Source organism: Carassius auratus, chromosome 5 (assembly GCF_003368295.1).
Source record: "Carassius auratus strain Wakin chromosome 5, ASM336829v1, whole genome shotgun sequence".
Classification (NCBI taxonomy): Eukaryota; Metazoa; Chordata; class Actinopteri; order Cypriniformes; family Cyprinidae; genus Carassius; species Carassius auratus.
The window spans coordinates 16,514,773-16,528,096 of record NC_039247.1 but is presented as its reverse complement, the minus strand read 5'-3'; the positions used below and the strand labels follow the sequence as shown (position 1 = coordinate 16,528,096).

Here is a 13,324-nt window from a genome sequence, read left to right as displayed (position 1 = left end):
CGCAAACTGGAATGTAAATGCCTTGGTTCAGACTTGTCAGTTTTTTATCAAGCTTGGAAAACCGGTTTGGGCCAATATAAAGCATAAATTGACACTGCAAGGTCTTCATACTTTTCGCAGATTATGGAAAATAATCATAATAACCCTGGCAGCTTTTTCATATTATTAACAGTCTATTGAAAGTAGATTATACGAATACCCAAACTGCATCAGTTTAGATGTCCAATGATTTTCTTAAATCATTCAATTTAAAAATTGATAACGTTCACAAAGATATTCTTAGTTCTTTTAGTCATCATGCTTCTAGTTCATCTGCTAAATTTTTTCTGTACACCCTTCTCAAGGTCAAGGTCAAGGTAAACTTTATTGTCCCACAAAGGGAAATTCATATGGTAACTAATTTTTCTTTAGTTACCTTTGAGTCTTTTTGTGCACAGGTATCTGGTATGAAAGCTTCCACTTGCATACTTGATCCCCTGCCTTCTACTTTATTTAAATCCTGTTTTGGTTATTTGTACCTGCTGTTCTTACCATTATTAATGACTCCTTGGCTACTGGTGTTGTGCCAACAGCATTTAAAGCTGCTGCTGTCACTCCCATGCTAAAAAAGCCAATTTCTCATCTTCCATTTATTGCTAAAATTTTAGAGCGTGTTTTTTCGTCTCAATTACACAACCATCTAACCATATGTTTGAGCCCCTTCAATCTGGGTTTAGGAATCAGCACAGTACTGAAACAGCCCTGGTTAAAGTTGTTAATGATTTACTCTTAGTTTCTGATTCTGGCGCTCTCTCGATTTTCATTTTACTCGATCTTAGTTCAGCCTTTGACATTGTTGACCATATGCTTTTACTGAATAGACTGGAAACTGTCTTCGGTGTATCTGGAACTGCCCTTGAGTGGTTCAGGTCATATTTTACAGGTTGCACTTAATTTGTTTTTATGGATGGTTTCAGATCTGATGTGGACCCTGTCTGTACTGGTGTCCCACAGGGCTCAGTTCTTGGTCCCTTGCTTTTCAGTATTTATATTTATCCTCTTGGTCAACTATTAAGATCCCTTAACCTCAGCTATCACTTCTATGCTGACAATACTCATTCTCATTCTCATACATTCTCAACCTGGTCAATTTGTGGATGTCCCACATCTTTCCAGCTGTATTTCTGAGATTAAGATGTGGATGGCTAAAAATGTTCTTTGTTTAAACAGCTCTAAAACAAGTTATGCTCCTTGGCGCTCCCCACCAAGTGCGAAATGCTGCTTCAACATTTTTTTCAGTTGATGGTGCTGTCCTAGAGCTACACAGTAAACTAAAAAATCTTGGTGTTATCTTTGACGCCACTTTGTCATTCGAGCCTTTTGTCCAGAACACGGTAAAGACTGCATTGTTCCATCTTAGAAATATTGCACGTAATCGGCCAATGTTATCCTTGTCTGTAGCTGAAAAATGTATTCATTCTTTTGTTTTCTCAAGAATTGACTATATTGCAATGCTCTCCATGTTGGAGTGTCCAAATCCTCTCTTAACAAATTGCAATAGTTGCAGAATTCCGCAGCTAGAATTTTAACTGGGGCTAGGGCTGGCGACCATATAACTCCTGTTTTGAAGACATTGCACTGGCTGCCTGTTAAATACCGTATAGATTTAAAAAAATGTAATGCTTACATATGAGGCTCTGCATGGACTCGCTCCACAGTATTTGGCAGATCTTTTAACATCTTACATGCCAACTTGCAATTTAAGCTATTCTCAGCAGCTGTCCCCAAAACAAGGTTATGATCCAGGGGTGACAGCATTTTCTTCATATGGCCCAAAACTCTGGAACTCTCTCCCAACTGACATTAGGGCTACTATTTCTTTAGCTGTCTTTAAAACCAACATTCTTTTTTTAGGGAAGCTTTTATTTTATTGTTTTGTAATTTTTGTTGCTTTGTATTTTATCTCGTATTTTAATGTTTTGTTTTTCTTTTATGTAGTTTTCTTAGAAAGCGCCTTAAGAAAACAATTTTTAAAGGCGCTATACAAAATAAATGTATTATTATTATTATTATTATTATTATGTGTGTTTACGCACACAAAGAATTTGCTAAGGAAAGCATTCCTGTTAAATTAAGCTAATAAAATGAAACATAACATTAATTATAAGAAAGTAGATTATTCTAGAGCAGATTAGAAAAGATATAGAAATATAATACTACTGTATACTATATATAAAATATAATACTACTGTGATAAAATGTTCAGTTTTGAGATGTTCTGTACAGCTGTTCTTATGCCCGATGTTCAGAGAAAGAAGTGAGCTGGATGTGAGGGGTCCAAAGTTATTTTTTTGTTTATTATATGAAAGACACAACTGGGGGCTTCTGTCCAAAACCTTACTCTGTCTACCTTATTACTAAAGACTGTCCCAGACAATGTAGATAAGCTTTAAAGCTTAAAATGTCACTGTTACAGCTATTTGGAGTTTTCTAAAGAGTCCATACTTACAATTCCAAAGTAAAAAGACAACGAATACAAGTGTTAATGTATTGTGATATGCAGAAAACTAACTCCACAACAAGACAAAATATGGATCGACCTCATCTTATTATTGAAAAAATGGTTTAATAGACAGTGCATAAAGTTTATTTTTTTCTTAACTCAGATAATGACAAAAAGTCTATTAAAAAAAAGTAACTTTGTATATTATATTATGCATAATCATTCGTAAAAAAAAAAAAAAAAAACATTTTGTAATAATAGGTTGCAGTTGAAGTGCCATTTCTCAAAGGTTTTTTTTTTTTTTTTTTTTTTTTTGCATTCATTTTTATAATTGTCATTAGCTGACCCCAACATAACATCTTGTTAAGGTCCTATATAAAGAAAAGGGTAGTGAAAACATTTGATGATATTCCAGTGAAAAGGAAAGTTGTCTCCATTGACCTGATTTGTGGTTTGTTTATATCTTAACTCTTTGGTTTCTCAACATTGTAACTCTGATTAGTCACTGAATTTCATCATTAGAAATCTTTCGTCATTGAATTTTTTATAATCTGCAAACATATGAAAATAAATGGCATAACCCAGACATTTTTGTCTGGAAACTTTTACTAAAGGTTTGGTTTATGCCAGCTTATCCTCAAATTATCTGGTTTACTAAGCATGTCTCATTTTAAAAAATGACCCAGGAATGCTTAGAGAATAACTATACAATAATTTATACCTGACAAATAACTTGCACACATTTATGGCCAATATTATCTTTTTACATCAGCTAAAACAATGTTGTTTAGACTGCCTTGAAAATAAAGAGGTAGTGAAAACAACTGACAATATTCCACAGAAAATACACATTTTGTCCCACATCCTTTTTTGTGGTTTCTCACTGCCTTCACAAATAAATTCAACATCCACAAGCACACCAGAAAAACCAGTAGATCCCAGCCACAGTTTGGCATGATGGAGACGGGTCATTTTTATTTTTTATTTTTATTTCACAGTCCAAAAGTTGCTGTATAGACCTTGTGTTGAATATGTAAACATAAGCATTTGTAAATTTTATCAACTTGCTAAAAACATTTTGTCTAGTATGTCACATGCTGAATGTAACTGTCAGGCGGTACATTTTTAGGAAAGCACACAACGAAGGAATATTTTTTTATTTTTTTTATTAACAGAAACCACTTTCACAATTACAAAAACAACATGAACCCAAGACAAAAAACGATTAGAAACCAAGGGCTTATAAAGGACAGGCAACTAAGGAGCAAACAAGATGATTAACAAACAAAGGTGGAAACTAATGAATGATAATTCGATAATGAAGAATGATAATGAAGAAAACAGGAACAGGCTAATGACTCCTTGGCTAATACTCTGCCGTTAAACAGGGTCGGGTCTTGTTAGGACTTGGATGATAGACCTCTTTGGGAAAACTACAGTGCAAAAAATGTCCTAGCAGATAGGAGTGTTGGTGGTTAAAGGGAGTGAGTGACTAAGAATGATTATAAAACTTGATTTTCATGTAAGCTTATACAGTACATACAGTTGGTAATCAGTCATAAATGAAATAAACTACAGCTTCAAAGTGTAGTTATTAACTATTAAATCAGCAGGATTCAGCCAGATTGAATGCATAGAAATTGTTGGGTGCTACTCGTCTTTCGCACAATGGTTCATTAGCTTTAAAATTCTTGCAAAAGACTGTGTTAGTAAGTGGTTTAATGTGAATTTTCTACATTTCTTTGTATTGTTACCTTAATTTATACACTAAATGTTTACAACAGATTGTCATGTATTTAAAAACGGACAATAAAAGCAATCAAATTCAATCAAATTCCCCAAGAGTTTTTCCACTTTCAATATTTTAGCCTAACGTCTGTCTCACCAAATCATAATTCTCACTAATATAATTAAGCATGAATTCCTTCCTCATTCTTGGAAAGTTACACTTAAGGTGCTCTAAGTCAAGGCTTCTGTTCATAAAGGTTAAGGACCGTGCTTCCGAGAAATCGCAATAAAAAGAGAAAAAAGAGAGGAAGGTGGGAGTATTGAAACCTAAAAATGGGAACTAACACTAAGGGGAAACCCTGTCCCTACAGTATTTAAATGGATTCATGAAGTCCTTAAGTCATAATCTCACTGAGCCAGACATAACACAAGCACAGCTCATCGAGAACAAGAACACAATGAAGACTATTGCAGCTTTTGTTCTTCTCGTCTGCCTGATCGCTGTAGGAGTGAAAGGTGAGTTTGAGCTCTGAGAGTCGCAGATCAAGAGCATTCAGCATATCTTTGAGATTTATATGCGTTTAGGTGATGATCTGATTGATTCTAATGAAATATATGGCATTTCTCTTCCAGGACAGGACAGGTCTTCAAAGGGCAGGTGCCTGTGTGCAGACAAAGGTGCGAACATGGTTTTAGTGAGGAACATTGAGAAAGTTGAAATCATCCCTCCAAGCCCATCTTGTAGCAAACAAGAGATTATGTAAGCATAGCCCACATTTGTATACATTGATTTATTTCAATTTTTAATTCATTCATCAACTGTAAAACAATCAAGAGTAAGACCCGGCGTATTACTTTTGTTCTTTCAGTGTGACTCTGAAGAATGGTGCAGGACGGAAATGCATGAATCCAGAGTCCAAATTCACTAAAAATGTCATCATAAAGGCTATTGAAAAGAGGTGAGAATGTCTGCTTTAAGTATATTACTCTTGCTTCACAAACATATTCAATGCAAAGACGTATATTTGTGCGGCAGAGACAGACACGTGGCAATTAAAAATAAAAAAGAATGCATTAATGGCAAAATAAACTAAATTGAAATGATTTCTGATCTTCACAGGAGCTAACAGACTGTGCCACACAGTACATCCGTCTCTGTGCCTCTGAAGAACACCAAGACATCATCATAAGCACCAGCTTCCTTCAAATTCCTTCACTGACTTAAGATGTATTCATATTTTGCCTAATTATTAATATTTCATAATTTGTAAGCCTATTAAATTAATTTTTTATGTGACCACTAGGTTGTTTGCACAAACATATTTTAATAAGACCACTGAACAATGTGTCATATGTACAGTCTTGTTATAATTTGCTGTATGATTGTATTTTCATTGTCCACAAAGTTGTCAAATAAAGCTTTTTAATATATTAATTACTTCGTCTGACCTTTCAGAGTAGTTCTTGCATTCTGAAATTCTGAGTGAAAATGCATCTCCATTTACAAACACAATAGTCCCATTGGTATATAAAACATGAGGTAAAACATAAAGCTTTAAAGACTGCAACTACTGTAAACAGTGTCTCCGTTATAAGCAGTTATTTTTGACCAACCTGGCTAGCAGAAAGACTTTTGCCAGTGCAAACTAAAGTAGGTTGCAACTGCACTGGATAAATCAATCAACTGAAAGAGATGCAAGCTACATTTCCATCCCCCATCCCAAAAATGAATTGAAATAGACAACTACTTCTAACTGTGATCAGAAGAAGCGGTTTAAAAATAATAATAACAAAAAAAAAATTGTTAGTTGCCTCATCATTAAATGAACAAAGAGTTTAAACAAATGATTCTCTCTTGAAAAAGGAAAAGAGGAGGTGGTCACTCATTCTCTGCTCTATTCTTCAAACAGATTATCATTAGTCATTTGATATTTTATATCTGACAACAGTTCATGATGTTGTGTGATGAAAAAGTGTTTTGTGAATAGCACGAATCCACACTAGTGAAGCAATTTGTGTTTACTGTTATTTTTGAATCTATCTATCTATCATCTATCTATCTATCTCTATATCCATCCATCTTTTTTCTCTACTGTATTGATATGCCTGAAACAGCTGTTTATACCAGTTATACTACTCATATACAAGTTTTTCTCGTATTGAAGTAAATCGTGCATGTCAGCATTCCCTAATTTCAATAAATCATGTTTTTATCCAATACTTTAAAATAGAACATGCAATGTACAGTAAAAGGGTAGTGAGAGCCGCTAACCACTGTCTTCTATTAAGCTCTATTTTTAAAAGAACTGTCTGCACTAGTTTGTGGTTTACATCACCACGCTGTGATTCAGTCTTGTGCCTGCAAAAGACCGCAGGCTGATATTCAGAACAACAACAGCACAGGTCATGAAATAAGGAATTATTACTGAGTGACGTATATTTTTGATACGATATTGTCAGTTACTTTTGATTATTATTCATCAGCTAAGAAAACCGGTTTGAAACTAAGCAACAGCAGATTCAAATGTCACAGGACTATTTCTAGCATTTCTTTATGAATTGGGCATAGCACCCTCGTCAAAAACATGTCACCATATTTTGATACTTTTTTTTCCCTACTATTGGATGAATATAAATTGTCTTTCCTGTAGAGCAGAGCCATTCACAAGCTGCATGTGCAATAAAGAGCTGCTTCATAGCTGACAGTTTTGTTCCCTACAAAGGATTCTAGGTTAAAAACAAAAAAAAATCTGCATCTCTTTTTGTTTTCTGCCATATAAAACATCCTGTTACTAACAATCTCAGACCTTTTTGCAAACCCCTTTGACCGACTGATTCAATCACCATCTGGCATCCCTAGTTCGGATTTCCGAACAGCTGACAAAAAACACACATTACCTAATTTCCCATGTGCATGACTGTAAATGATTCTTAGGTTGGTATACAGACATCTCCATTGTCAGACAAAGGTTTCGGTAATATTTTACTAGAGCACAGTGGCATTTCAATGGGCCTTGTGCAACAGTAAAATAATATCCACCACCTATGCCCCAATTGTTGAATGATTCAGATCATTAAATAATTCACTGACTCACTCATACTCACACTTGTTTTGTACCTGAATCTAGTGTTTTTTAACAAATGTGTTGAGAAATGGTTCAGTGACCTACTTACTTCTTGCCACAGTACCTACTGATGCACCTGCATAAAGAGTCACCGGAAGTCCCCTACTAATACACAGACTGTCTGTAAATTCAAAATACAAATGTGTATTAAATTACACAATGATTAAGTTTTTTATTCTTTTAATGGCCTAATTCTTTCTGCATTGCAATACGTAAAATTTCAATTATAGTCTGTTTGACTATAATTGCGATATTACACTATTATTGCCACGAAAAGCATTAAAACATAAAAACAAAAAAACATAATCATTGTAATTTAATACAAATTATTATTATGCTTATTATGTAATTGCAATTTTATTGTAATTACAGTCTAATATTGACAAAAGACAATTATTATTCAAATAATTCCTTCCTCTTTCTTGGAAAGGTCAAGTCTGCATGAAAAGAAAGTGTTTCTGAGAAATGAGACAAGTACAGATGCTGGACTATAGAAACAAAAACTAACTAAATAAAAAATTCTCAGGGAGGGAAAATCCCTAATAAAAGCATAAAAATAAAGCAGCTGACCTTAATCACCCACAACTTCATTAATCAGCCATTAGTGAGATCAGTGAGGATCGACATTATGAAAATCATTACAGCTGTGGTTATTCTAGGCTGCCTGCTTGTTGTAGAGGTGAAAGGTGAGTTTGATCTCTGAACTTTGCAGATCGAAGAAATGCAAATATTCAGGTTTTTGATGTTGTGCATTTATATCATGAAACCTTCTTGCATGGCAGGCTGTTGTAGATAATGGTACAATGCTCTGTTTTTCTCCTCCAGGCCAGGCTAGAGCTCCAAAAGGCAGGTGTTTTTGTGCTGGCAAAGGTGTGAAAATGGTTCCCCCAAAACTGATTGAGAAGGTTGAAATCATACCACCAAGTCCCTCTTGTAAATCCCAGGAGATTGTGTAAGCACATACCGTTATTTACATATATTCTCTAAATACTGTACATCTCTGTTTAAATATGTTGAGTGACAAATAATCATGCAGCTTATTTTGTCTCATGGTCTTCTGTAGTGTTACTCTGAAAAATAGTACAGAGCAGAAATGCTTGAATCCAGAATCTAAATTCACACAGAACTACATAATGAAGGCTGTTGAAAAGAGGTTAGTATAACCCTTTACTGTTTTTATTACTATATTTTGTTTATACTTGATGTCCACAACTTCTAGAAGAAGTAAACACCACAGATCTACAGAGTGAGAAATACAATATGAATACTTCTCTTTTACTTATCCATCAGAGAAGACTCACTGTCAACTGTTTCTGATTATTTTTAGGAGCCTGCAGAAGTGATAGCCTGAAATATGAATCCATATGAGCTATTGTTAAGTGAAGAACTTATTATGTTAACACCCTACAATCAGTAGCCAACATCTTTAAGACCAATCTTGAGCTGAAATTGATATTGCAATGTAAATCTTTTCCTAATGTTTCCTTAATGATTTTTTTTTACCTGATAAATATGATCACTAATCACTGATATACATCTTAAAATAGTAATGGAAAACATGCCTGATGATTACAGAGTGTAATATTTACAGTCATGCAAAATAAAGCTTTTGTGACATTGCAGTATTGGTTTTTTGTTTGTTTGTTTGTTTTTGTACTTATTTTCATTTCTATGGAGTATAAATAAAAAATAAACTAAATAAAAACATTTGCATACATTTATATTTAACCTATTAGCCATAATTTTATCCAAAGCTATTTACAAATTAGGACATTGGAAGCAATCAAAATCAACAAGAGAGCAACGATATGCAAGTGCTATAACAAGCCTCAGCTTAACGCAGTACACGCAGCAAGGTTTTTTATTATTATTATTATTTGTATTATATAATAAATAAAAAGAAAACAGATAGAATACAAAAAGATTAGAGAAGTTCTTTTTTATTATTAATATTGAGCTGTTAGTAAATGAACAGTCTAAAAAGGACAAGTTTTTTTTAAAGAATAGAATTAGAATAGTGAGTGCTAAAGTTGGAGGGTCAAATAAAGCTGAAAGAGAAGAGATTCTTGAATATAGCTAAGGACTCAGCTGCTTGGATTGAGTTGAGGAGGTCATTCCACCAGGAGGGAACATTTCATTTAAAAGTTTGTAAAAGGGATTTTCTGCCTTTTTGCGATGCATAATCAAGCGATGTTCACATGCAAAATGCAAGCTTCTAGAGGGAACATAAGTCTGAAGTAAAGATTTTTGGATAAATGGGTGCAGAGCCAGTGGTGTGACTACCTGCATTGTTTTGGCGCTTTGCCCCCTAGTGGTCAGGAGACCTCATAACTTGCCTTGGCCAAAAATCACAATCAAAACTGGTCTCTTTAGATTCAGTGCATCATGCCAAATTGAATGATACCCAGTTTTCCCACGTCAGACATTTTAGGCTTCAGCCATTTTGAATTATGTTCTAAAATGCTGTATTTTACAAACACCTTAGCCTTCAGCTCCATACCCTCATGGTAATCAAAGTGATGTGACATACAGCCAAGTATGGTGACCCATCCTCATAATTCGTGCTCTGCATTTAACCCATCCTCAGTGGTGGTATTGCCGGCTCAAGACTCAAACCCACAACCTTAGGTTTAAGAGACTAACTCTCTAACCACTTAGCCACAACTTCCCCTACTCAAAAAGTGTTGCTTATATTAACCTGTTGTAATCTATTGTTGATGGATTCCTTGGATCATGATGAAAACACAGATACCAATTTTACCAATATTGGCTGAATTTCCTGTCCACCATTTTGATTCATGTTGACAATCTACTTTTTCGAACTCCTCCTAGAACATTGGTCCGATTTTCACCAAATTTGGCTCGGATCATCTGCTGACCAAGCTGGCAGAAGTAATGGATTTCCTGTCGATACACAAAACGATTTTCGTTTAGCGCATGAACGAATTTGCGGAATAGATGCCAAACTGCATCTGAGGCTGTATCTCTCAAAGGTTTGCCATATTTACACCAAACTTTGTATGTGTTTGTTGTCACCTCACACTGACCATGTCACATCAATTTGGTAACAGCGCCACCTATTGGCCAATAGTAATAAACCATTCATTAACCTTTAGTTATGAAATTTCCAAAAATGCTAATAACTTTTGATCGCATTAGGGTATTGTAATGAAACTGGTCTCAACATATTCCTTGGGTCATACCGACAACAGACATATCAGGTGCTTCTCAATTAATTAGAATGTTGTGAAAAAGTTCATTTATTTCAGTAATTCCACTCAAATTGTGAAACTCGTTTGTTAAATAAATTAATTGCACACAGACTGAAGTAGTTTAAGTCTTTGGTTTTTTTAATTGTGATGATTTTGGCTCACATTTAACAAAAACCCACCAATTCACAATTTAAACAAATTAGAATACTTCAGAAGACCAAATTAAAAAACATTTTTTGTTGAAAAGTGTTGAAAGAAAAGCTAAACAGTGTAACTACCAAATAAGCATCTGTGAAGGCTGATATAAAGCTATTATGTGTTATTTAATATAAAGGTTTCACTTAAATAATGAAACACCAGGGGCCTGTTGCACAAAAGTAGAATTAAGACATCAGGGATAAATGACTCAGCTGAGCTCAATAAAGCCAAAATATGTGCGTCCAGGCTTAATTGGTTGCACAAAGACCAAGCCAGGATGAGCAGACACGGATTCATTAAGCCAGGTGAAACCAATCCTGGATAGGTGCGCGCTCACGGCTCACTCAAATAGAGCCCGCCACAGATCACAGATTAACTGATTTACCATGGCAACTAGAGCCGTGTACTTTTCCCCGTCGGAAGCACAAATCCTCATGGAGGCATACGAGGAGGTAAAAGATATAATTAAGAAGAAAAGCAACACCGCCACAGTGATAAAGCAAAGAGAAAAAGCGTGGCAAAGTATTGCAGACCGCCTGAATGCGAAAGTAGTGCACAATTACACACTCATCGCTCCGCTGAAACATCACAATTACAAATCAAATATTTAATTCACATCTCCAAAAACGCAGTTGTACTGTAATTATGAAACGGTTACATTTTTTTTATTGAAATGCACTGCATATATGAGTGAAGTTGTGTAACGTAACTCCATCACACTGTATAAAGCTATGATATATTATTATTAAAGCCTTACATTATTATTTTACGTTACTACGCTCAGTACGGTTTAATCTTAGCCGTTGTACTCTGCTTATTATGTTGTCCACCGGTTTTTTTTGTGTTTCCCCTGCTTTTATTAATGTAAAGCAGCTTTGACAGAATGAAACAATTGTGAAAAGTGCTATATAAATAAAATTTTCTTGAATACATAGATGAGCTATAATAATAATCACTTTAATTTATATAGCGCCTTTCAAAGGACCCAAGGTCGGTTGCTCACTGCACTGCAAAAATGTCTTTCTTACTTAGTATTTTTGTCTTGTTTTCAGTAAAAAAAAATATCTAAAAAAAATCTTTAATATTTTCTAGATGCTGATCCAGTGAGTACTCCATCAAAGGCATACTGTAGGCCTGGCATGTCTTGTCTACTAGCTTCAATATGAATCCGATTAAATGTGATAGGGTGAAAGCCCCAGTGCAGCAGCAACAGCACATGATGGAGACGATGATGAGGAGGAGACCATCTCTCTGGATTCCAGAAGGCATGGGGTATCATGTTAAGACTGTGAAAGTACTATTTACTCTACAATGGTGAGGAGTCCTCATCAAAATCAAAAAATCTAATTTCTTTTACAGGACCCAGATGCTATACAGTGGGAAAACCAGCCTGGCAACATAGTGCGTATTAATAAAAGGACACCACATCCTGCCAAATTCCAGCTGCGCTAATTGTATTTTGTTCACAGAGCTCACAAGCTATCAGAAAGTTGTATGGCAACCACCTCCGGCGCCAAATAGAACTGGCAGACATAGACATTCAGTACAAGAAGAAAAAGATAGAAAATCTTGCACTGGAGTCCGAAATAAAAAAGAGGACAATTAGGAAACTGGACCTTGAAATAAAAAAACTTGAGAGGGAGGTGAGATATGCCTTCAATGTACACTGTATGCTAACTGTAACACAAATGTATTAATCATTATTTTTCTTTCCTCCCCCAGCTCCAAGAAGATGACACAGCTCAAAATAAAAATTAGGTATATTCTCGTAAAGTCAAGTGAGCCATGACATATGAGCTCCTATTGTGAGCACACAGGACGGTGGCATCTTTCTAAGGTATTTTTTTTTTTTCACAGCAATCAGTACAACCAAGTCATCGTTATAAGGCACCGGCCTCTTTTGCCCACCTCCCCAGCACCAGGTGTGGCCACTAGCCTATATGAAGGCCCAAAATTGTGTGTTCCTTTCTGCTCTGACAATGGCATGCCCATTCTTGCGAGATGTGGTGGATGAAGAAGCACTTGTGCTGAGGAGAGCCTTCTGGCGAGAAAGGGTCTTCAGGGACCGGTTGGACCCACTGGCCTTCCCTGATGACCATCTATATGAAAGATACAGGTTTTCTGCAGATGGCATCAGGTATCTATGCAGACTACTGGGTCCCAGGATTAAGCACCGCACTGCACGGAGCCATGCACTGAGTGTGGAGCAAATGGTTTGTGTGGCCTTGCGCTTTTTTGCTAGTGGAGCCTTCCTGTACTCAGTGGGGGATGCAGAACAGCTGAACAAGGCCACAATTTGCCGCACAATAAGGAGTGCGTGTCTGGCTATCAAAGCATTAGCAGATGTCTTCATCTCCTTCCCTGGCCACAGAAGACTCTGTGACATGAAAGGGGAGTTCTATAGGATTGCAGGTAAGAGGATCTACAAATTACAGGACAACTGTTAACACATAGTAGGATACTCATTACTTTGTGTGACCGGTTTCCCCAATGTCATTGGTGCAGTGGACTGCACACACATAAGGATAAAAGCCCCCTCAGGTGCCCATGAGGCAGATTTTGTGAATAGGAAATCCTTT

The 13,324-nt window shown here is 35.8% G+C and overlaps 2 protein-coding genes and 1 long non-coding RNA gene across 4 annotated transcripts; all 3 read left to right on the top strand.

Annotated features, from left to right (window-relative positions):
• The first annotated feature begins 4,581 nt into the window (after positions 1-4,581).
• LOC113078537 (C-X-C motif chemokine 11-6-like) lies at positions 4,582-5,641 on the top strand. The gene is made up of 4 exons (XM_026250838.1): positions 4,582-4,726; positions 4,844-4,970; positions 5,080-5,169; positions 5,331-5,641. Exons 1-4 carry the CDS (start codon positions 4,597-4,599, stop codon positions 5,335-5,337), a joined length of 354 nt encoding a protein of 117 aa, XP_026106623.1. The 5' UTR covers positions 4,582-4,596; the 3' UTR covers positions 5,338-5,641.
• Positions 5,642-7,893: 2,252 nt separating this feature from the next.
• Positions 7,894-8,957, top strand: LOC113078547 (C-X-C motif chemokine 11-6-like). Its single transcript, XM_026250847.1, has 4 exons — positions 7,894-8,021; positions 8,161-8,287; positions 8,399-8,488; positions 8,663-8,957. The coding sequence occupies exons 1-4, from the start codon at positions 7,964-7,966 to the stop codon at positions 8,676-8,678; spliced, it is 291 nt and encodes a 96-aa protein (XP_026106632.1). The 5' UTR covers positions 7,894-7,963; the 3' UTR covers positions 8,679-8,957.
• Positions 8,958-11,431: 2,474 nt separating this feature from the next.
• Positions 11,432-13,324, top strand: LOC113078528 (uncharacterized). 2 transcript variants are annotated; one of them, XR_003281547.1, is made up of 5 exons: positions 11,432-12,146; positions 12,215-12,388; positions 12,468-12,503; positions 12,603-13,157; positions 13,251-13,324. It is a non-coding gene; the product is annotated as an uncharacterized LOC113078528 (long non-coding RNA). The 2 variants fall into 2 exon arrangements; XR_003281546.1 differs by having other exon boundaries at positions 11,433-12,146; positions 12,603-13,323.